The sequence below is a fragment of the Numenius arquata genome, chromosome 3 (genome assembly GCF_964106895.1).
Source record: "Numenius arquata chromosome 3, bNumArq3.hap1.1, whole genome shotgun sequence".
Classification (NCBI taxonomy): Eukaryota; Metazoa; Chordata; class Aves; order Charadriiformes; family Scolopacidae; genus Numenius; species Numenius arquata.
The window spans coordinates 56,699,306-56,724,797 of record NC_133578.1 but is presented as its reverse complement, the minus strand read 5'-3'; the positions used below and the strand labels follow the sequence as shown (position 1 = coordinate 56,724,797).

The 25,492-nt window shown below is 35.2% G+C and overlaps 1 protein-coding gene across 25 annotated transcripts in view; it reads right to left on the bottom strand.

Annotated features, from left to right (window-relative positions):
- Positions 1 to 25,492, bottom strand: part of RIMS2 (regulating synaptic membrane exocytosis 2) — a 471,979-nt gene that overhangs the window by 380,089 nt on the left and 66,398 nt on the right. For all 25 annotated transcript variants that reach the window (XM_074145864.1, XM_074145875.1, XM_074145871.1 and 22 more), the window contains one exon: positions 4,875 to 5,085. In XM_074145864.1, coding sequence (XP_074001965.1) covers positions 4,875 to 5,085 — 211 coding nt within the window. The remainder of the gene's footprint in view (positions 1 to 4,874; positions 5,086 to 25,492) is intronic.

The window sequence follows — 25,492 nt, the reverse complement described above, 5'->3', positions numbered from 1 at the left end:
CAAGACAAGCCATCATGCTTTACTAGGCACCTAAGACTACCTCCAGCTTCTTAGCTGCCTCCCCCACATTTCTGTCAAAATTCTTGAGTTCATAGCAGTACAATGTAAGTGGTGACATGAGTGATCGTATGAGAGACAGTCTAGTCAGTTATTTTAATAGAAAGACATTTAAGAAATTTTTCAATTCAGTTCTCAAAGAACTGATATTAAAAAAGCAACAAATTGGTCAGCATTTGATGATATTTGTTCTGCTCCACATGAAAATGCAAGTATATTTTAGTATCAGTTTTATGGGGAAAGGCCTTAACTCCATGAATATTCAGACACACAGAAATGTTAACAAAGTGACTGGAATTCCATCCCATACTCAAAATAAATCTAGAATGAGACAACATCTACACCTTAACCTTTTAAAAAAACATGTTAGAAGGCCAAGCTGGCATCTGACTGCGTGAACCAAAGCCACTCTGCAAGAAATTATTTTTTCACCTTAAGTGTCTAAAATTATCAGTTTGTCTAAAATTATCAGTTCTTCATTGTGTCAGGATCATAATAACCTCCAAGGTATTTGAAAGCTTTGAAACAGAGTGGAGTTCAAACATGCATAGCCTCTGTTGAAATTGAAACCATCATCTGCTCTTTAACGAGATTCAAAACAGCTACCAAATGAAAATAGTTTCAAATACTATATATATGTTCAAATATATATACTATATATATGTTCAAACACTGGAACATAGGAGGTTCCACTCAAATATGAGAAGAAACTTCTTTATGGTGAGGGTGACAGAGCACTGGAACAGGCTGCCCAGGGAGGTTGTGGAGTCCCCTTCTTTGGAGATTTTCAAGACCCGCCTGGATGCAGTCCTGAGTAACATGCTCTGACATGCTCTGGGCAATCCTGCTTCGGCAGGGGAGTTGGACTAGATGATCTTTATGGTCCCTTCCAACTCTAAAAATTCAGTGAAATTCAGTGAAATAAATAAAATTAATAACAGAAATAGTTTGTGCGGTTGTCATTTGAAAAGAACGATCATATCCACATGGTTTGTTTTAAAATCACTGGGTTCTTTTGAAGAATCAAGAGAATCCAGGGTGTCAATACAGAAATGGTCACACTGCAAGTGCAAAATCATTCAACAGTTAAAATCATTCAACAAAGGGAACCTGATGGTTTTCTGAAAATCCAACATAGCCCTAGAGAAATAATCAGAATGTAAATCTTTCCCAGAACCAGAGGGAGCCGAGAGAAGTTCCCTACTTGTACCTTATGTGTTTTGCACACATTTGCTGGGTCCTATAAAACAACTGAAAACTTCTTACTTTTGATGTTCAAAGACAAAGAGAAAAGAATGTTTCAGTGGCTGCAAGTGATAGTAAGTTGCCAAACACCCTGAAAGAAGGTATTTGGCATGCATCAAATTAAGTTTTCAGGTGAGTATTACTTTCTTCCTCTACAAAAGAAAAGTTGGTTTACTGAATTGGCATTCTAAGCTGCTGGAATTTATATTCACTGCATACAAACTTGTATCTATCTGGAAGCTGTATTTGTTCAATATTTTAGCATGTAAATTTCTCAGTTGCATAAACCTCATTCTGCTGTTTACTGCTTCATTCAGTGTGCATTTCCCTATATAAATCAGTATATAATTAAAAAATAACAGTAACATTTTGTATATCAGTGGTACCTATATTATTAAGAACAGTTACTGCTTGCTGTCATGTGATTTGTTATTTCAGTTTTAGTCAATGTGAAATTGTTCATAAACATAAAAGATAGAGTTCAACATCCATTACTCCCATGAAATCTAAGCCCCCAATCCTAGCTGAATACTCCATTCACTAAGGTAATAAGCAGTACAGAAGCAGCAGCACTGCCATTATCAGTTTTATTTGTTTGATCTAGAAGGAACTCCCACATAATAGTAATACTTGTACAACCTGAACTGAATTATAATGCTTATAATTCAGGCACTGTAACTAAACTGAAAAAGGAATACATCATCCAACTACTCTGATAATCCTAATCTAATGCTCTGGAAACAGTCAAACACTTCCTTGCTCTGTTCCTACTCATGACCATGAACTTTGTAAGCAGTAGTCCTCCTTGTGACCTTTGAAAGAGAAGTATTCTTTGCAATTCTACATCTTCTGAGATGCTTGCTGCTAACACTGGCCTGTACTAAACTACTTAGTAGCAGAATGTGGCATGAATTCGGCTTGAAATCTGATATTATGAAAAAATCACAAACAGATCAAACAGTTCCATCGAAGAACATTCCGTGCAGTTTAAAAATCATCGTATGTAAGGTCCAAAGCAGATATATACAACCTGTCAAAAAATGCCTACGAAGACCAAAGAAAATCTAGCACAGTTAAAATGGGAAGCTATTAGAAGTCATTCTTCAAGAAGCTGAAGTTGTATCCATTAAGGAAAACAGAAAAGAATAAATTCTTGTAAATTCTGGTAGACAAAAAATACTTTTCATGGAATAATGTGTATAGGCATAAAAGAGATCACAAATAGGAGACTGTCACAGTCTGTGTCTGAATTATATCTTTTGCGTTCATGTTCATGGTGATTAGAGAGATATTTACTCTACAATATTATTTAATGCTGAATGAACTAGAGGATATACTTCTAACTGGTGTTTCAGAAAGAGAAGCTATACAGTGAGTGAACAAAAAAAAACTAAAAAATGTTTAAAATCAGATGATATTCAGCATACAACATCTTGTGTAAAATACCTAACTATTTACAATAATAGTGTCTTTCATTGACAAGAAGAATAAAAGGTGGCAAATATGATGCAAATTTATTAATTTTTAAGGAATTTCAGCATTAGATCAACTGAATAATAGACAAGTGACATTCACATTGGATAGATTTGTAGAAACCAAAATAGAGAATAAAATTAGCAAGCATATGAATAAATTATGATAAAATGCATAAAAGTTGAATGACTTTAGTAAAGGGAATTTGTGTCTGTTACATATATTAGAATTCCTTCAAGGAGTCAAGAAGAAAGTGAGTAAATGGGGTTTGTTCATACTGTTGAGTCGGGCTTCCAGGCTTTTAAAGAATCTCAGCTGCTACAGAATAGAAATATTTTCATCCATGAGAAAATTTAATTGATGAAAAGACAAGAAGAACAGGAATAAATGGTCACAGTTTTTTTTAGGGAAAGGTATCACTAGTGAAGCCTCACAGGGGATCTGTCTAGAGATGCTCAGTCCACTGGATTTATAAATTAACTAGAACAGCAATGAATGGGAGACAGAAAAGCTTACTTATCGCACTCAACTATCAACAGTTGTAGAAAAAAAGCCCGCTGAGAAGAGCTGCAGAACAGACTCATAATACTGAATGGAGAAGTCAGTTTACAGAAAGACAGATTTAGGTTAGACAGTAAGAAAAGCTTTCTGTGGTGAGGATGGTGAAGCAATGGAACAAATGACCTACGAGGGTGTGGAAGAAACTCATTGGAAATCTGTCAAGAGAAGTCACAAAAATATCTGCCAATTTCACATGCCCCATCCCGAGGACAGTCTAAATGATGTATCAGAATGCTTCATTAGATAAAATCTTCCTCCTAATGTACTTTTTCTGTTTCTAAGTACATAGACATAATGACTCAAATATCTGCCCTGATTGCCTTTTATAATCATATTAAATTAATACAGAAATTATATCTCTTACTATTGGCAATATGATTAGTTTATAAAAACCCAATAAAAATATGTGAGCTTACTGAAGAAAAAAAATTTAAAATTACCTTAACAAAATCCAAGGCATTTTGAGAGATTTACACATAATCTCAGTTACCTTAATCATTAGGAAATAGCAGATTATTCTATACTTTGTCAATCAAAAACCTGAATGCATTATTTAAGCCTACCTTCCCACCCTGGCCAAAGAAATACATAACATTTATACCACTGTCTCCTACTTTCCAAAAGATTAAGATAATATTTGCATATTGCATGGCATTTGCAATGAACATACTAGTGGAAAAAATAGATTTATGGAAATAAATTTTACTAGAAAATTATTATATTAATAAATATTAAATTATTAAATTATTGCATTGATTTAAAAAATGTGTTTCCACAAAAGACTAGCATAAGACATCTTGAGTAGTCATGAATATTCTACAAGCATTTATCAGAATCCTTATCTAAATGTTGAATAAACTGATCTCAGAACGGTTTTCTGTGATTACTTCAGTTCTGCTGAACTTTTTACTCTACAATCAAACTTTTTAAAAATTCAGATTGCTGCTTTATGTGTTATACAATAAACACCACTATAGCAGCTGTAACTCTATAGTTAGTGCATGTATTTTTTCCTAAAATATTTTGACATATGTATGCATACTTATATGCACATTCACATTATACACATACATATGTATGACAGATAGTAAAATTTAAAACTCCATAATATATTGTATATACTGTTCTAACACTAATTTTACAATTGTCTTGTACAGAAGAGCCTGGGCAAGCAGAAAACAAACAAATCCTTGCTCTAACTTGTAATAACCAGTGTCTCAACATTAGCATCACTAGATCACTAGATATACCTCCCTGTCTCCAATACAAAGATTCAATCCTCCAATCAAGGAATTGTACTTTATGAGTCTGTTGGTAGACATGTGGCATGTATTAACTTAAAAGCCATAGTCACAAATCCATCTGCAAATGGAAATTATTTGAAATGAGGACAGATGTCTTAAAAGCTCCTAAAGCAGGTATCATTACCTCCTGAAAGGAAATCCGTTTCAGTAGGTATGTGATTTGGATGCATAAGCAATGAATAAGAGATATTGAGTTTAGCAGAAGCTTGTTATAAAACTTTCATAACTCCATACCTTATTTGACCGTAAAGACACTCTTCCTCCACAGCGCGCACAGAATTTAGTTTGGCAATATGAACAGTTATGGCCACAGCCATCAGCAAATTTTGTTTTGTGGCAGATGCCACAGGTTGGGGCATCACCCTTCTGCTCCTGCTGCTGTTGTGACTCTTCACCCATCTTCTTCACTTGCTCCTTATACATTTCAAACTGCTGATGCAATTTTCTGCAGAAGATAAAAGATAATTAACAATTGTTTTATTTAAGCCCACAAATACTTCACAATCACTAAACTGCAATCAGTTTCAAAACACAAAGCAGAAAGAAATACTGTAGTAAGGCAAATACATTTAATTTATGATGCTCCAAAAGAATGACATTCAAGAACTACTTCTTTTTCATTATAACTAACCTCTAGGAGGAGGCCCAATACTGATAACATGCAGCATACAGTCCAGCTGTTACAAAGAGAAGTAACTTTGCTTTAGGATGTGACCAGCTGTTAGCTGCAAATACAACAGCAGGAAACATGGGCTAAGTGATCCAAGAGCCCATGGCACTAGACAATAAACTGGTTAATACCAGAAAAAAAAAAAAAAAAAAAACAAACAAATCTAATTTATTCTTCCAAGTGTACTTTTACCTAATTCCACCAGACAGATGCAAATATCTTGTTATAGCTTATCTTCATTTATCCAGCAATACTGCACAGAGTAATGACTCTAAAATGCTTTTTCAATCACTTTTCAAACACTGAGTTCAAGCCCATAACAAGTTGCCTCAGCTTAACAAGTTATTATAAATCATTTCAGCCGTTCATATCATTATATAGGTACTGCCATCTCATGCCAAATATAAGGTACGAGACTACCTTAGGTGTAAAATTCAGAGACAGTAGTTTCAGATACATACACGCATTTTACCTTCCATTTCCAGTGGACTAGGAGCACATTCACGGTCAGCTGCCATGTGCGCACAGAACTGCAATGGTTCCTTCAGGCATGCTATTTCATTCTTATTTCTGAGCCCACAATAATCAAATCTCCATGTATGATAATTAAAACTCTCTCACTATGACCAAAGTTACCAACTCATTTCACGTTCTATAATGTCAGTTTTTTCTCAAAGCCCCTATTTCTGAAGGTAAATGATGTTATAGGAATTTTAATTTTCATTGTAAAAAATTAGAATTTTTTAGCTCCTGTCATTGCTGAAAAAAAGCTGGAAAACGCAACACGGCATACTGTAAGAGATTCAAATACAAAAAAAAAAAAAAAACCAACCCCAAACTAAAAACCAAAAAGAACTTTGACTTCTCTTTTGTTTTTATCCTTGTGATTTAAAGGGGTCTGAACAGCAATCTTTGAATTCTTAGCATGGAATTCAACACACCTGATTTTGTTAATAGAGACTGTAAATTTTAGCAACTTAAAAGTCATTAATCTAGATTAAGCAGTTTATTTAGTTCCCTGCACAGACACAAGCAAAACCCCCAAAAATGAAGCATTTTCTATGAAACATTAAAATGGTATACTAAGCCAAAAAATTAAAAGTGCAAAGAGATTTATTTTTCTTTAGAATTATCCTTTCAGAGATTCTTGAGAGGAGATTATTAAAAAGCACACATGAACCTAAGACAGAACAAAGAATAACCTCCTGGAAAAAACTAAATCTGTGAGATGAGCTTCCTTAATGCAGAAATATAGCCTTTATATAGTTCAGATATAAATTCCTGGTACAAAATTATTTAATCTGATGTGTCAGAGGCTATTATTGAAACAAATATTACCACACCGAATCAGTTAAAAATTATCTTAAATATTATTTACCATGGATACCCACACATATGGCAAGAATTGTTGGGATCTGCTTTGTTTTTTCAGGAAAACTCCCCTAAGAATGTATTTTACATTATACCATAGAGGAGTTGTAGGAACAAACCAGCAGCTCCCTCTCTCCATCAGGCAAGACAGGAGTCTGGAGGCAGGCCTCTTCTGTGCACCAATATGCTGCCTCAAGCTCTCAGCTGCCACCAACCCTTTTCCAGAAAGGGAAAGCAGGGTTACTTCATGTTGCTTATGTGTCATTTTTCTGATCTACCTGCTCTTGTCACTTGAGATCAGTCCTGAGTCCATACGCTGCCCTCAGGACACAGCAGTTGCATGTTTTTCTCTCGCTTTCAGCCCTTCTCCCCCACATGCTTTACAGAACCTTCTGGCCTGCAGCAGAGCAGCGAGAGGGGTCATGCCTCTGGCCTCCGCTGGAAGGACATGAGGGTCATCATTGCCCTAACAGGAGTTCGTGGAGTCAGGGTAAGTGGCTTCCTCTGCCTTCTCACTGGTTCAAAAAGACTTCACTGTTGACTGTTCTTTGTTGAACGGGGCAGGACACGAGTCGCTAATAAGAAAGAGCTGAATGAAGTTGAGAACAAAATTTGGAAATCTGGAAACCTGGCACATTTCAACATTTTACACTGATAATAGTGTATAATTGGTAGTTGGTAGTCTGGCCCATTTCCATCAATAACACATGTAAACTCTGAGACCTTGCTTGCCTTTTAATTTTGCCAAACACTGCATTCTTCATTTAAAGCATATTATCTATGCTGAACTTCAAGTTTATTTTTGGTTACACTCAGTTCTGTGGCTTCCTTATAATCTACAGCCTTTGTTTGTATGATTATTTGCTTACCAGTCCCACTGATGCATAAAAAGCTCAAGGCTTTTGCCAATTCTTAAGCCTCATGAACTGAAATAATTTCACTTTTGTTTCCTCTTGGGCACAAGGTCACAACTTTTGCTTCAAAGTATAAGCTTTTCAAGGTTATAAAGTAGTTTTCTAAAAAACTTCTTCTAGCAGCAAACAACTTATCGTCTGCCAAAATAGTTCATTATTACATCTTTTTCTGTTCAAAAAAAAAAAAATTACATTTATTGATAGCTGTCAAAAGAAATTAAGCACAGAAGACAAAAATCTATTAAATAATTTGTTACACACAATATGTGTTCTACTTACTGAGCAGAACCACTTGACAAGGATATGTATGTTTGAAACAAAATACACAGTGTTTCTTTTAGGAAGTCCATAAAAAAAACTTTCTGATCTAGTTTATAGAATACTTGTTTTGTTCTGGAATTGAGTTGATTTAATTCTGCTTATTCTTGATTCCCCACACATTTCTGGAAATGAGAAATTCAGTATCAATCAAAAAGTAGCAATCTGTGGGCCTCTCATGGTCTATGAGCTACTGCCAAAGGCAAGTAAGAAAAGCAGTTTCAGTGATCTGGTGTATCTTATTATTGTGCAGAAGATTTTTTGTTTTCTCCTCCAGATATGCCCACAAAACTTTCAGCATTTTATTAAAAAAAAAAATAATCCTGAATACTGACAAGTTCCAAAAGCCATTCCTGCCTTCCAAAATTTGACTTAAACAATTCTGAAATTTCCAAAGGTGCTTAAAATCTCCCACTAGAAGGGGGACAGTTAAGCAAATACCCTGGTTGAGGCCAGATGTAAGTGTAGCAGCCGCTTCTCATTTCCTGGCTACAGTTCTCTCAAAAGCTTTGCTACTGATTGTAGCCTGTCCCTCATTTCCTATTCCCAGGCACGGAGCACAGATGTGGCTGGAATCCAGCCTTCAAAAAGGGTTTGTTCTCTTTCAGTTCTGCCAAGTCCATTCATTCAATGATTTTTCTGCCTGGTGGCAATGACTATCTGGTAACGTACAATGTTCTTCCCTGTACTGTATAAAACACTTAGCGCTTTCTGCTTTTATAATAGTGCTAGCTAACTTGTCACTGAGTACACCCACTTCTCTTTGGAATGGATGCTATTCTTACACAACCCTATGTGTAGGTACAGGTTAGGAAACAACTGGCTGAACATCAGCTAAGAAAACCTGGAAAACAGGGTGGAAACCAGGCTATGAGCCAGTGGTGTGTGTGCTCTCATTACAAACTGGACAAATTACATATGGGGGTGCATTACCAAGAGTATGAGCAACAGAAAAAGGGAAACTAGCTATCTAATCTAAAAATGACCTGAAAAAATTTGAGTCAAATTCTTCCTGATAGTCACAAATCCAAAACAAGGTGCAAAATGGACTATAATGGCACATTGGGAGGCTCAGGTTGGACATTAGAATTTTTTTCACTAGGAGGGCAGTGGAGCACTAGCACAGGTTCTCCCAAGAGGCTGTGGGATCTCCATCCCTGGAGGTTTTCAAAACTCGCCTAGACAAAGGTCAAGCTGCCCTGATCTAGTGTTGGCAATAACCATGCTTTGAGTGGGAGGCTGGTTCAGAGATCCCCTTCAAACAGCATTTCTGTGATTATGTACTTGACAACACCTTTGTGGCATAAGACAAGAAATATGAAGTCTAGACTCAAACAAAAACATAGGGAAAAATATTCAGCAACAACTATTTGGCTCAGCAGCACTGAAAAAAAAGATTTAACTTAACTTTTACCAATAGAAAAAAAAAAAGGAAAAAAAAAATCAACCCAAAACTTCATCCATTTTATAAACTACTGTGAAAATAGTTAACTTTCTCAAAGTTTGACCAATGACCTCACACGTATTTTCAGTTCCATGTAATGCAATGGGCAGAAAAGCCTTTAGTTTGTGCTTTCATACTGATCTGTGGAGGCTATAGAAAAGTAATTTTTTTAGAAAACCACTATGTTCACCAATGCAAAATAGAACTTTTCTTAGACACCAAATGACAGTTTTGCCAGTATTTGACTGAAAAGAGAAAGGGCATCATATAAAACTCCTCTTCAGAAGACCATGATTCTACTTCAAGTCTAGCAGACAAAGAAAAATTACTAAGCAATTAAAGACTCAAGCCTAACTTCAAATAAGAACCTCACATCCAATTCTGTTTAAAATTAATGGATTATCGTACCCAGGCAGGTAACACAACTACAGTCATGATGCCATTCACAATTCAGAGTTTTCAGCTTTCATACCAGTGAAAATGAAATATTGACAGAAACTAGATGTCAGCAGAGATCTCTACAAACATTCACTTAATCCACAGCACTTTAACTTTCTTGCTGGCAAAATGAAATCTCCACTGTCTCATTAGAATTGATGTATGATTTTAACTATCTGGTTTCCTCAAATAAATGATAATTAACTATTTTCTACTGTCAGTGGCTTCAGAGCAATCTACCTAAGTGAAATGTCTAAGCTCACACTTTAGTTAAAAAAAAAAATCTACAAAAAATATTTAGAGAATGCAAATTGTAAGTATTAAAAACAACTGTAGAGTAAAATGCTACTTTTTAATCTATGCCCTGGAATTTACAATAACTGAGAAAAATCTAAATATATTAATAATCTGGAATTTCTTAATCTGTTCAAGTGAAGAATGTAGGGGAAAATTAACTCCACACTATTTTTTTTCAGGGGAAAATGCATTTTTTTCCCCAACTCTCAAACAAATTTACTTCCAGGTTTCCTCAGAACAGACAGATAATTGCTTCTACATTTTCTGCAGCAGTTCAAACTAATTGCAAGATTAAACTGAAAGTGTCACTTTGTGACTTTGTTTCTTCTTGTTTGTTAAAATTACTCTTTAACTGAATTGTTTATTGTATTTTTACAATCTGTAATATAAAAAAAGCTATAAAATCCCACTTAAGGTTTAAGCAAGCAGAATACACACATCAAATTAATCTAGAACCTTCTCAACACTCTTTTTTAGCTATAATAAATAAGAGGGGGATTCAAAAATAACGAGAATACCACATTCCTCTAATAGTTTAACAATGGCCAAATCATTCAGACAAAGCTACCTAATTTCTCCATAACTGACAGTTATGAGACTAAGCAAGGGAGGTTCCTTCATAACAGATGGAAATTACTTTGCACCTTTGAGCACCTTCATGCCCCTCTGTATTTTATTTCAACGTAACTGAGAAGGTTCTAATTACCCTTTTCTGAATGTTATTTAAAATCCAACTTAGAACAGAAGTTTCCACAACTTTCATACAAATATTTTGAGGGAAAAAATACTCCATATAATCACCATTCTCATTAGCTGCTCCTGTATTAAAAAAAAAGCTAAGCTTCTTTAAATCATTATGAGTCTATAGATTGCCATGATGTTTCTCTCATTTGTTTCTAAAATAAACATCCTTAGCTAAACTTTTCATTATTTCTCCATTATTCTTATAATAAATTTTGCCACCTACTTCTGTACCTTCTTCACCTATACTGGAAATATCAGTAGGACTCTTTTTTTAATGTTTAAGCATCAAGCAGGTAAATTAAATCCATACTCTTATACACAGCAGTGGTAGTTTTCCTTCTGCCCTTTACCCTTGTGACAAGGCCAACAGTTCCCAGGTACTTTTAGGTCTCATTCAAGTAAGATTAACCATGCCAGCCATTGAAAAAGGGAATCTTCCAGTGCCTGACTCTCCAAGTTCGTTCCACAGCTGCATTCCCTCAATTAAAAATATTTTATCTCCAGTTCCATGGGCCTTGTCCCTGCTTTTGCAATCCATGCTGTCCCAAAGGAGCTTCTTTGGTAAAGTGCTGAAATTGTAACTACTAATCCTCAATTGACAATGAAGATCAGAGGCAAGTAGTTAACTTCCAGTAAAAGTAGGCTGCCAGGAAGTGTATGTGGCAGAGCACAAAAATAGGATCTTTAAAGCTGAGCATCTGTACTCTCATTTCATTTGTGTTTCATCTCACTTATAGTAAATAAAAGAAATTACAAGATTACAGATTATAATTTACAGTTAATTATGGTCAACTTTTTTTTTTTACTAACTTGTTATGAAACAATATGTAAGCAGTCACTCTGTGTGCCCTAGATATGCAGATACTTTCAACTCACTTGAATAATTTCCGCCAGTTCTGATGGGAAAGAACAATTGTCCCAAAGACAACTGGGTTTCAAGTTTGGAAAAATAGTCATACTGACAGAATGGAACTTCTGGACTAGGGTTATCTAGGGGTAAAGATGTATCATGAGCTCAAGCTTTCCTGAATATTAGAAAGGATATAATGAGAGAGAGACACCTTACAATAGGTGATACTATTTGAATCTTCAGCTGTACTGACACTGTAATATCATCCTGTATTGCTGCTGTTAAGCATTTTGGACAAGTAGTAGCGGAGTTTTCAGAAACTGTACACAGGAGCAATGAGTCTTTCAGCATTCAGTCTCATATTGCTGATGACCAGCATCTGTCCTTAATTTCTATGAGAGACGGTACAAAGGACAGGAAGAATCTGTAGCATGCATATTGCTGTAAAATAGGCACATGAAATGTAGCATTATATACATTTAGAATCATGATACTCTGACTTAGATGTCTAAGAAATCTTGGTTTCTGGTTGGGGTTTTTTAATACCTGGACTACCATTAAGTGGTGATAGTCAATCAGCCACAACAGATGCCTAGGTAAAAAAGTAGAAAGAAGAGTCAGAGCTCCTTGCTAAACAGAACCAAAGTAACATCTCATGACTTATTTTATAACAGAAAACTACTTTAGAAACTAGAATTATTTTGCTGTTACTGCCACATTCTTATTATGTTATGAGTCTTATGCAAAAATTAAGACTCCTATTTGTATACTTTCCATGCACAGTTGACACAGACCTTACACAGACGTTCATCTCCTGTGCAAAAATTCTCATCTGAAACCTAAATCACTGAGGAATACACTTGGCTGAGGCTCTCACAAAAATTTCCTTTGACAGTCTATTTGTATCCAATCATTCTACTTTTTATACTTAAAAACCATGATGGTTTTTATACATACTGTTACATGTTTCTTCCCGATTCACTCAATTGAAATGTTTTGTAACAGAAATTTTATATTAATCTAAAAACATTAGAAAACTAGTCACATGTTGGCTATTTCTATATTTTTTCTGATACTGTTTATGTTAGGAATTCAAATAAATATCAGTTTTAAGAAAGCTGACCCACACTCATATTCTTTTTAATTACAAGACCCTTATTTTTTAAACTGCCTCATTATTAAAAAATATACCAATTATTGTTCTATCCAAATAATTCACTCACAAAAAAGTTTCACAGTTTATCTTATATTTGACTTCTTTTTATAAATCATACTTTTATTTACTTTATACTAAATTTCATTTTAAAGGTATGCAATATTTAACAAATGTACCCTAAAAAGAGGCTAATTCAGTTGTGGGCAATTAAGCACATTGCAACATTATTACATTTATAAAGGGCATCTCCAGCAGAGATAATATTTCTCACAGTCACTCGGGTTACTTTATTTGCATCATCAGTTGACTTACAAAAGTAAGCCATTAACTTCACACCTGTGGTTTTAGAAATGCCCAAAATAACTAAGTTACTGTGTTAAACTTTTTTATCCTTACTATGAAAGCCAAAATTACTTTTTCATTAGACAGTTACACACACAGCCAAAATAAATACATGCTAAATAATAGGTCAGACTATCTTGGCTCCGAAATGTAACACCTCTTGACATTATAGTATCATGATTAGAGCGAGTTCATTCCACATTGTTTACAACATTCATGAGCATTTTCAATTATTAAGTAGCCCCTATCTTTTTACCTCTGTGACAGGCCTGTTCCTATCTTGATGATTTTTCTTTTTCAACAAAAAGGAAATAAATTTGAGCAATGCTAGGAAAGCTAGTGTAACCAAGTCTCAGTTGTGATTGCTATATGGTTGTCTCAGCTTCATCTAAGCAAATTACATGAACATGCTTGATGCTGAGTTATCACCACCAGAACTGGTGGTAGTAATTGGCTGTGGTGTATCTTGGTTTTGACTGTTATCAGCATTCTACCTGCAAAAGTACAACCAGCCGAGCCACACTGCTAGCAGCACTATAGGGGGAAATCCTCTTACAACAGTTTCCCAATTCTCAAAAGACTGATTTTCCACAATGCTCATATTCTTAAAAGTAACAAGAAGCAGATCCAAAACACAAGTTAGTTTTCATCATGCTAATATAACCTTTTCTAGACACAAACAAAAGAAACACGTCTTGAAATGGAATTTCAAATATAAAAAATAATGATGATTTTTTATGAAGAAGGAGATCACAAAAGGAGGGAGATGCTCTCACCTGCAGAAGAGATTTTTCATAAGTTTATGAACAAGGTGTGTAACAATTTTCCCCATACTAATTATATCTAAACTCATGCCTCCATACCTTTCCTTCCCCTTCCATACCCAGTGCACTCAAAAAGTGCACTGACCTCAAATTTCTCAGAAGTAAAACATAATTTTAATTTAGGCTGCAGCAGTATTTCTCCATTTTAGATAAACAGTATTTGATAACGATTGAAAAGATAAGAGATTTATGCCTCAAAAACTGTATAGATAGTAGTTAATCTAATACTATTTCTGAGAGGTAATGCTTGAGTTTTCCAAATAATCAGAAAATTTAAAAAAAAAAAAAATCTGCCAGAAAAAAACAATTCAATCCCATATTTAAATCCTTTAACCTCTTAATTAAAAGTAATTAATTAACCATTAAGAGCTCAGAGCTACTAGGTATAAATGAGGGGTTGTAAGAGAACAATGTTGTGCCCCCAGTAGTCCTGCTGATCATGCTCTGCTGTTCATACTCCTGTAGAGTAGAAGTATGCGGTAACGGAAGGCCCTGTAAACTGGCAGAGGCAGCAAGGACACTGCAATGTGCAAAGGTCAGGAACTATCCTAGAGACAGCTCTATGAAATTCTGTTTTCCTATAATGCTTGAATACTTTTCTCTGCCAAGATTTTGATATCAGTTTATTAAAGCCATCTGCTGGAGTACTTCCATTTAGAAAAACAGTAAATATAAACAGATTCTATTCACATTTGGTTTAGTGTAATTGCACTTAAATAAGTAGAACAAGTCTTAGTTCTTCTCTTCATCAACTAATTTTTTTCCTGTAAAACAGTTCTCATGTTCATGCATTCAATTTTTTATATTGTTGATCAGGACTCACAGATTACTATACTGTTATATAATTATGTAAATTGCTGAGAAAACTTTTTGTTTAAATAAGAAGATCTATAGACCTAATCCCTGAGCAGGTTCAGCCCAGCTCAGATGTTTGCTGCAAACCAAACTCAACAGACTCTGTCAGAAGGAAAACCTTACTTTATAGTGTTGCTAATAATTTGGAGAAAAAAATACCTACTATCATTCCCACAGCAGAACATGGTCAATTCCACCTAAAGAAAATAAATCTGGATGTCCAAAATCAATTGCCATTCTTACTACAGATATGTCTTTTGTATCCAGGATTCACCAGACATTACTATTCAAAGAAGGCAGAATATCAATGCTGATAAACTTCCAATTCTTTCTGCTAATGTAATTAACATGTTACAATGGGATATTTCTAACAGTAGGGTTCCAGCATTGGAAGTAGGATTTTTCTTTAACTATGGACACCCAAAAAAGAACTTGATCATATGAACATCTCTCTCTCACCTTTCCCTGGCCCCTAAGGAAAGAGAGGCAAAGGCATTGGTTAAGACATGAGGGCCAATACTTGAACAAATCACCAGAGGAGATAAAGTTGTAATCCTAGCATTTATCACTACTCGTGTTTAACCAAAGAAAGAACACTAATTTAGTGTATGTAGGTAATTAATACTGTAATAGCTAAGAAATGAACATGATGCAGTCAAAAATTAAACAGTAAATCTTTCAGAAAATAGTTTCCAACAGAACAGATAGCATAACATTCTCTTCCGAGATTAAAGATGGATACTGTAAAGAGGAGAATGCAATGTTGTCACTACATATGATGAAACACCGCTGGAATACATTTGTTACCTTAAATACACATTTAATGTTGAAATAGACAATATTCTGCTGTTTCAGAAGTCACCTGTTAATCAGATTTTTGTCATACAAATGCCAGCGTTTTTCACTCTGTTGGTAAACACTGTGCTAGGAAAAATAAAACATGTTTTGTTCTGAGGTACATAATTGGGAGACAGGGAGTAAAAAACTGTTCCAAAACTGTTTTCTGATACAGTCTCTAATCCATGGATGAATAACACCTGAGATAAGAAGTAGTACTGTGTTCCTGTTGACAGAACCCAAATTCTCTCTGCTGAATGCTTTGCACTGAACCAAGAATATCCCTTTCCTAAAATAAAACTATCCTTAGTAATCAGCTGTGGAAGCAGGGAATATACAAATGAATGTAAAGCTTCCTAAAGGAGGAGAAAAAGGTGACATGTAGAACAGATAACTGGAATTACTGACAAGCTTTCAAAGTTTGGAATCATTGAATCATGTTTGTGACAGATCAAAATTCCCAATAGGCCACAATAAAAACTGGATTTTGTTTCTGTGAGACTACTTTTTTTTTGCTCTGTGACAATCTTCACCGTCTGTTAATGTTATTCATAGATGAGACTTTGTACCCAGTAGTACTCATCCTCACCCCAGGCTTCTGATCAACTCACCCTAGCACCATCTGTCTATGTTTGTTCTGGGTCCAAGATACTCCAGGAGCCACATCACTATGAATTTGCTTCAACTTTCTCTCTACACAGAACCTAATCAGAAAAACATCTTTAGGAAGAGATAAGTGAATTTCCTTCTTCTGTAGAATCAATATTACTTCTACTATTACCACAGAAAGCCACCCATGAGGACACATGTAAAAGCAAATGGGAATGATTACATTGAAAAATTAAAAAGACCCATTCACCTGAAAATAGAAGAGCTGACTGAGGGTTTCATGATAATAATGTTTTGAGGCTGTGCTCCTTTTGGAACACACCTGAGATGTTTTGGACATCTGTTCATTTATCTCCAAATCTCTAAGACCAGATCTAGAGCGGAGACTACCACCACATCACAAAAATATTCACCTGGTGATAAAGGACAACTACATCTTCCATAGGTAAAAACAGCAGACCTCCACATCCTGTAGTCAGCCTTTCTAAATCAGTCTGATCCTTTCCTGCCTTAATATGGGAAGATAAATAGATGTTTCTTTCCTCTAACCTTGCTGCCCTTCCACACCTCTTCAATTAAGGCATGAATACTTCATTTTATTTTTATCTAATGAACTGACCAAATACTCCAACTATTCTTCATCAAAGGGATAAAACAAGACAACAGTGAAAAAAACACTTTACTCAAAACCTCACTCTTTCTGAAGCATGTAATACAATCAACCAATGCAAATACATCAAAATAGAAGCATATAACTGAGAGAATAAACTCTTCCACAGGAAAACACAACACTGATTCATGGCTATCAATTAAACAGAAAAGTTATTGAAAGGAGCTGGAAATTTAATAGCATTTAACCAAGACTTGAACTTTCTTCCAAAAAGCTCTGCAGCTGGGAAAATGTATTTCCAGCACGCCTGTTTCTTGACAGGGGACAGGAATTCCCCAGATACTGATGACTGACAGGTCTGGTTCTGCTTTCAACCTGCAAGTAAGCAAAAATACCCATTTTTATGTGAAACAGCATGAAAAACAACTGTTGTTTCCACTGGTATCATTAACAGCTAGAAGTGGTCAATACTTTATAATAGGATTCAGCACTACCTGCAACTGGGTCATTTGTAGAAGTCATTTGCACAGGAACAAACTACTCTCAGTACTTACATTCAATAGCAAACATTAAGATGTAGGGCTTAAACCACACAGGTAGCCTTTATGAAGTGCCAAACACCTCTCAGTACCAAAGAAACTCGATGGAGTTAAATGGTAGCCACCAGCATTTCTAGAGTTACTGTTCCAGAACCTACTTCCTGGTTCTGAAATTGGTTATTGGTTCATGAACCTGACTTTTTCTTTTTTAGAATTTGATCCAACTTTTTAAGGGTAGTTACGCAGTTACAATGTTATAACTGATTCAACCATGATCACTAAAACTCTCCTCTCACCTGAGTATTTATTCAACATAGCTTATTTTGCTGTTTTCATGTCTTAATATCAATCATACATAATAGAATGGGCTGCTAGTGTTTATTTAAGAATAATCTCTAACCTTGGTGCAAAATAAAAATATTTAGAATCTTCTACATCTCAAATTACCATTCATTAAAACTATCTCTTTGAGAGCCTTTTTTATTACACCAATCACTACTGATTTAAGAAGTCTGATATATTTGATAAAGGTAATTTAAAATCTATGGTAAAGTCACTCTGTTTCAGGAAACATTATTTCAACTTCTAAATAATCTATTATAAAACTCTGACTTCAAATTCTTGGTCGATTTTCTTCCCAAATCATCCAATAATTAAAAAATCTCTCCTAGTTGTTTTCAGAAACTTTCCAATCGCTCAGTAACACGTACAACAAAAGAAATGAAGGTATCTGCTTGTATCAGAAATAGTGTGACCAGCAGGATTAGGGAAGTAGCCATCACCAGTACTTGGCACTGGCGTGTACTGGCCCCACCTAGGGCCCCACCTAGAATACTGTGTTCAATTTTGGGCCTCTCACTACAAGAAAGACATTGAGGTGCTGGAGTGTGTCCAGAGAAGGGCAACAAACCTGGGGAAGGGCCTAGAGCACAAGTCTTATGAGAGGCAGCTGAGGGAACTAGGGTTGTTTAGCCTGAAGAAAAGGAATGCTGAGGGGAGACCTTATTCCTCTCTACAACTTCCTGAAAGGAGGCTGTACAGAGGTGGGAGCTGGTTTCTTCTTCCAAGTAACAAGTAATAAGACAAGAGAAAATGGACTCAAGTTGCACCAGGAAAGGTGGATATTAGGAAAAATTTCTTCACCAAAAGGGTTGTCAAGCATTGCAACAGGCTGCTCAGGGAAGCGGTTAAGTTGCCATCCCTGGAGGTATTTAAAAGATGTGTAGATGTAGCACTTTAGGGACATTATTTAGTGGTGGACTTCACGACCTTAAAGGCCTTTTCCAACCTAAATGATTCTATGAGTCTATCTTTTGTTCATGCTTTCTTACTATCAGGTTATATGGAAAAAACCCAGGGGCTGCTCTGGGAGAAAGGTACTGCTCTGCAAAGACCAAACAAATTACCGTCTCTACATTAGTCCTACTCATGTGTGATACTCAATATTCTGGGCTTTTATTCCACTTTGGTAAAAGCCATTTGAGTTTTTCCAGGTGAAACATTAAGAGGATGAAAAAGGTGAAATGAAGGAGACTGAGGAATAAATTGAAAAGAGGTACTGAAGGACTGTTTTAATCTACAGCCTCATGCAGAAGGTCTAGAGAACCATCCCAGGAGAAAGTCGCTCTTAGTCTGTAATACTGGGTGACCCTATTTACAAGAGCTGAACACAACAGTGAGCGCAAGTCAGCTGTTTTCATGTGAAAACAGAAGCTGTAATGCCAAAATGAGCTCAAATTAACTGTGCCATAAAAATATTTCCCAAGTGATGAAGATAGACACCCATATCTCTGCTGTCTTGTGTGAGTGGTTCCTTAACATACTCTTCACTTTTACAGTACTACTAGAGTAGCAACATGACTCATAGAAGCATCTTTTTAGGGAAGATATATATATATATTTCTTCCACTGAAGTCACTAACTGGTTCCAACATCCTTTGATTTTGTAATTCTGATCACTAGGCTAATTATTTTCTCTGGGAAACCTCAACCAAAAAGAAAAGCACTAACTAATAAGAATCTCTTTTGACACACTCTTAAACTAGATAATGCAGACAACACCATAATATGTTGAGCTGTTCTTCAAATCCACTAGTATCAACTGAAATTTTAAATGTTCAGAATCATAAAAAATATTGACAACGATAACTGATGTCCATGGGGAAGAAAACTGTAATAGAGTGGACAAGCCCAGAGAGCCAAAAGAAAATACTTTGGGAGATATCTCAATTCTCCACATACTGTAGGGGTCCTATTTACACGTTTGTCCTACAGTACATAAATCATAGAATCATAGAATGGTTTGGGTTGGAAGGGACCCTAAAGATCATCGAGTTCCAGCCCCCCTGCCATGGGCAGAGACACCTCCCATTAGAGCAGGTTGCTCAAAGCCCCATCCAGCCTGGCCTTGAACACTTCCAGGGATGGGGCATCCACAACCTCCCTGGGCAACCTGTTCCAGTGCCTTACCACCCTCACAGTAAAGAATTTCCTCCTAATATCTAGTCTAAATCTCCCCTCTTCCAATTTAAAACCATTACCCCTTGTCCTGTCACTACACTTCCTGACAAAGAGTCCCTTGCCAGCTCTCCTGTAGGCTCTCTTCAGATATTGGAAGGCTGCTATAAGGTCTCCCTGGAGCCTTCTCTTCTCCAGGCTGAACAACCCCAGCTCTCTCAGCGTATACGGAAACAATAAACAACCATTTCGGCTTTCAGAGTCACAAATAAAACACACAACTTCATATTCTGCTGCTGCCTTCAGGTCCTTCTTAAGTGGAAGGACCTCCTCAAAAAATAAAAGAGCTTTATTAACGATGTGCTATGTTGCAAGAAAAGAACTACATTTCCTTGTAGGAATTTGCGATGTTTATTACCTTGTCAATTACTATATCTTGGTCTGATTTAAGTTTTTATTGAAAGTACTATCACCATTACTGGTTGGTCCTCAAAAGTTCTTAACAAAATTTAGTAACTCTTCCAATCCTCTCCCCCATCCCACTGGAAGGGAGTCAGCGAGTAAATGTGTAGTGCTTAGTTGCCACTTGCAGTTAAACCATGACACCAAATTACATCATTATGCCTTCAGATGATACACCAAGCACAGTCTGGGTCTACCATGTGATTTTCTCCTTTAAGTTTCAGACTAGGATGCTAGTGGAGGAATGCTCTAGAACTGCTGGGCTCCCAAGCTTCCCTTCAGTTTCAAGCACTTTAATGGTACTTCCGTACTGGGCCTATAATCCCAATGGGAATATTGAGTCAGCAAGAAGTAGTAGAGGGCAAAGAATGATTTAAAAGCATGCTATGAAAACTGACTGAGATAATATAAGTCCATGGAAATACAGACTTTGGTATTTGTTATCTTCACAATGCGAATCATAACCCCAGCCACTATTCATCAGTGTGATACTACTTTCTGTATTCTTTATTTTCTACTCAAGTGTCAGATGACAAATGTTCTCTGCTTGAAGAGAAAGCCAAAAGTACCAAAAGGTTGACAACACCTTGCATTAGCCTTCAAACAAAACATAAGAACCAGAAGGTTCTCTTTTTTCTTTTCTTTTGCTTAGTCTCTGTCAAGTTATCTCCATGAATTTGAATAAGAGATTTTAATTTTAACAAAAGGGAAGCTCTATAAAAAAGTTAAGAATGTATTACTTATAACAATATTTCATTGGTTACAAAAAAGTTATTAAAAGTTACTTATTAATAAAAAGATATACGTCATGAACGGTTAAAAAATGAGACATAATCCATGAAAAATACTCTATACATAGTGGCAGCTACGGGTGCACTGAAGAGTCACTTCTAAATAAAAATCCAGGTGTCTCTACTGTGTAAAGTATTTTCAAAAACTAATAATTATCTACATTTCCATATATGCTCTACCCTGAAAATGAGTCTGCCCTTTGTAAAAACTGAAGCTTTTCTTTAATATTTCCAGCAAGTTTAAGTCAGACTGCCTCAGCAAAAACAGCCACTCCTTTACTAGCTTAGTCCCTGACAGGTACAAAAAGGTAAATAAAGGAGCAGGTATCTGTAATGGACTGAAAAAATGTATGGGAAGGTAGAAGCATGTTAGAGGAGGGAAACAAAAATGTAAGTAACGGATATTCACACCCTTCTTCAGAGCATGAGGAAAGTTGCTTACTTAGCACCAGAGGCAGGATAGGAACTCTACTGAATAGCCACATATTGTTATGCATGTAAATGACCACTTGCAGTTTAAGATGATCACAAACATCGGGGAAAGCAAGGTTCAAATTTTTTTGGCAAGTCAAAACCAACTTGTTCCATCTTTTTAGAATAATTTCTGATAAAAAATAGAAGTCTTGGAACTAGTAATATTGCAAGTAAAGTAAGGTTTACATCACTTTTACTCACAAAATATACTCACCTGTCATTTTAAGGAGAAAGACTTTAAATTATTAAGAATACTACATAGCCAGTAGAGTGCAGCAGCTGTGATACGATCCTCTCTACATGTTTTGACCTTCCTAAGACAAGATTTAATAAACTTTATACAAATTGAACTTGCTGTATGACCTTATCATCAGTTCTTCATAGAATGAAATGCATAATTCTTATTTGGAAAAAAATATATATATCCATTATGGTTATGGTCAATGACAAAAAGAGTGGATAGCCTCTATGTCTTACAAGAACCGCTTTTGTCACTGTCAAGAAGGCAGTTTCCATTGGAGACTGAGGTGACCGATTCAGCTGCATGCTTAACATGCTTTCCTCCTATTATAGTAAGAGTATCACTGTCTTGTTTAAATTAAGCTTAAGCCAGCATTTTCTAAATCTATTTCCTTATCTCATTCAGACAACCTGTCATCCCTCTAGGGGTACTGTCCGTTTCTTTTGGAAAGCAGTTCAAAGCAGGATGTTGTCAGCATATTAGTAGCACATCCACAAACTCTGAAAAATTTAAAAAATTCTAAGAGAAAATACTCTCACACAACGCTTTTAGGAGCTGCTTACAACATACTGCAGTCTGTATTGTCTAGACAGCAACAGGTTTATTTACACCTATATGCATATACACATGGAAACATTCTGTTCTTCAGTCATACCAATTTTTTTTTACTTCTTGTTATGTTGCCTAACACAAAATATCTGGAAATTTTAGTATACTAAATAGTTCAGATATAGCTCAACTTCAGCCCTACAAATAATTGGAAATATTTTCCTTTATTACTATTTTTATCTTAATTTCTTATTTGAGTAAAGCATATACACTTGGATTATCTCAGTTTGGGGGGCTTTTTTCACCTTTTCCTTGCACATAACGATAACTGCTGCCCAGCTAAGTACTTTTGGTTGTGTTCTTTTCTTCCTACTTGCAAGTCTGTTTTTTAATTCTAGATCCTCAAGGAATTCCTCATTATCCCATACTACCTGATTTTTCTTTAAAGATTACCACTTCCTTTCACAAATAGACAATTTTATTAACAATAGGTTCCTCACATTGTCCCTTGTCACTGAGTATTTTTTAATTCCTTATTAATAAGATTTCTTAATAGATTTCACATTTTAATAAATTATCTTTGAACTATCACATTCTGTGGGTTTATCTGCAGAATTAAAAATCTGTGGTTACTTTAGGATTAAAATAAATCAGGTGGATACCAATTTAAATATAGAAATATATTTCTTATAATCACTATATTTACCTGTCCCCAATGTGTTTATATTTACCTTCTGATAAAATGGAGTCCCACCATATTCATGACTACTATCCTGGCCTCACAAACATTGTATAAGTCTTTCTTGTATTAAATATTATGAGAAAAAAAATATAAATAAAGTCCAGGTCATCTTTACAAGTCAGGAAACCATAATCTTATGCTGCAAATGATAACAGTTAGAATCATGATCAGTCATAAAAATCACACAATAGAAGTTGTTTATGTACCTTATGACTGAGACAAAAATAGTTTTATAGTTAAAAAGAAATTCTGTGGATTTATATTTGACTTTAATATAGCTACAATCTAACTCTTTTTTCTATACTGCAAATTATAACTTTATTTTTAGCTTATTTAATCTCTGTTTTCTTTTCATCTTACTGCCTAAGAAAATAAACATATAGAGTGCTAGATTTCTCATGACTTCAGTGTCACAAGTGTATTGGCTGCAAAGGCATATTTTGCTCTTCAAGAAAAATATCCTTGAAATGAAGCATGGGTTGTTTCCAACAGGTTCAATTAAAAACCATTCTGAACAGGAACTACACAGAGTGCAAATAAACCTTCTGACAACATATACTGTAATTTTTATTAAATAATTGTTTATGTGGGCTTGATACTGCACTTAGGATAGATAATCTGAAGAAATTCAAAGCTACGTAGTTGTTGGTGGACATATTGTTTACACAGTAAATTTGAAACACAAAAATAATGATCCATTGATTTATGTTAAGTATTTGAGAAATGCCAATCTATTTTAACTAGAATTCATTAGATATTCTTATAAATGGAGCAATCTATTACAAAGATAGCTTTGATTCAGCACTTACTAAAATATCCAGTAATATTTCTTTACCAGACATTTCTAATTTTATGAAAAAAGTAACATATCTAACCTAAGAAAGTCTATTTGTCAAATGCTGAATTTGGGGACTAGTAAGACTGAATTAGCATCATAAACCCCAAAAAAGTGCTTTATGTGCTGCGTCTTACAATTTATTCTGCTCTTTTGCACAACTTATGCAACAGTGCCTTAAAGGAGATGTGGAATAATGACACTGCCTTCTTTATAAATACACTACCTGTTCTTTACAGTACACACATTCATATACTGAAAACTTTCCACTATGTTTAGCCATTTTATACCAACAGGACAGGGCATGTTCACAAAACTATGTGTATGATCACAGAGAATGAGTATGTATTATGAAAATTCAGTATTACTTCGCATTTCAACTAGTAAACGAATTAAAATGTAAAAAATCAAGCATTCTTGATGGATAATTTCTTTCAATTACAGTTTTTTATGGAACTCTTCAAGACTACAGGAGAAGGAATTTTACTGAAAATTTTACTGTTTGCTGGAGTGCTCTACCAATAGAAAAATTATTTTAGTTTACAGAAAAACATGCAAAAAAGGTTTCACTAAGTATCATTTTACAGTAATTTTCAATCTTCATTTCTCTATAACATCCAGAACCTAAATATATTCATTTATTAACAAGCTATTTTTAGCAGAAAAAAAATCTGTCATGTTGTGCTAAGCAATGTACATTTTTTGTCTCCTACAATTAGTCTAGTGAATGTACAAAAAGGCAATTAAATATTATAATATGTATATTTTGAAATATCTTAGGTACAAACGGCAGTATGCTTAATGCCTTTTGATGCTGACTGTATTTTGTCTACTGTTCATTAATAATTATCAAAGCTAGAGGAAAGGCTCCATTTCTGCAGCCAAAGTCAACAGTAGTCCTCTTGCAGTTCTTAGCAAGCAACACAACCAACCAGAGACTCACTTCCAGCCTGAAAATGAAAAAAAATGTTCATGGGAAAAGGGGAAAGAAAAATACCATCTTTTCAATATTTGGATATCTTCAAGCAGCAAACACCAGAAACTTTCTTTCCTAAGTCACTGTACAAAATCACGGAGTTCTCATCTCTTGAACACTGTGAGTGACACTGGTCATCCTTAACTCAAAAAGATCTAATAGAATTTTTAAAAGGAGGCAAGGCAACAAGGATGATGAGAAGCACTGAGTCCTTTCATAGAAGCAGAAATTCTGACTCTTCAGCTTAAAAGGATGACTGTATGGAATGTAATAGACTGCATGGAATATAATTGAAATGTGTAAAGGTTATGCATAGTATAGACAAGTATCTAAGGAATTACATAGCACAAGACTAGTACACCCCAATGAAATTAATATGCAGCAGGTTTAAAGCAAACAACGGTTAACAACTCCTCGACACAGCACATAGTTAAACTGTAGAATTCATTTTCACCAAGTTCTGAAGCAAACCATTCTGTGATTTTGTTGTACAGAATTCATGTCCAT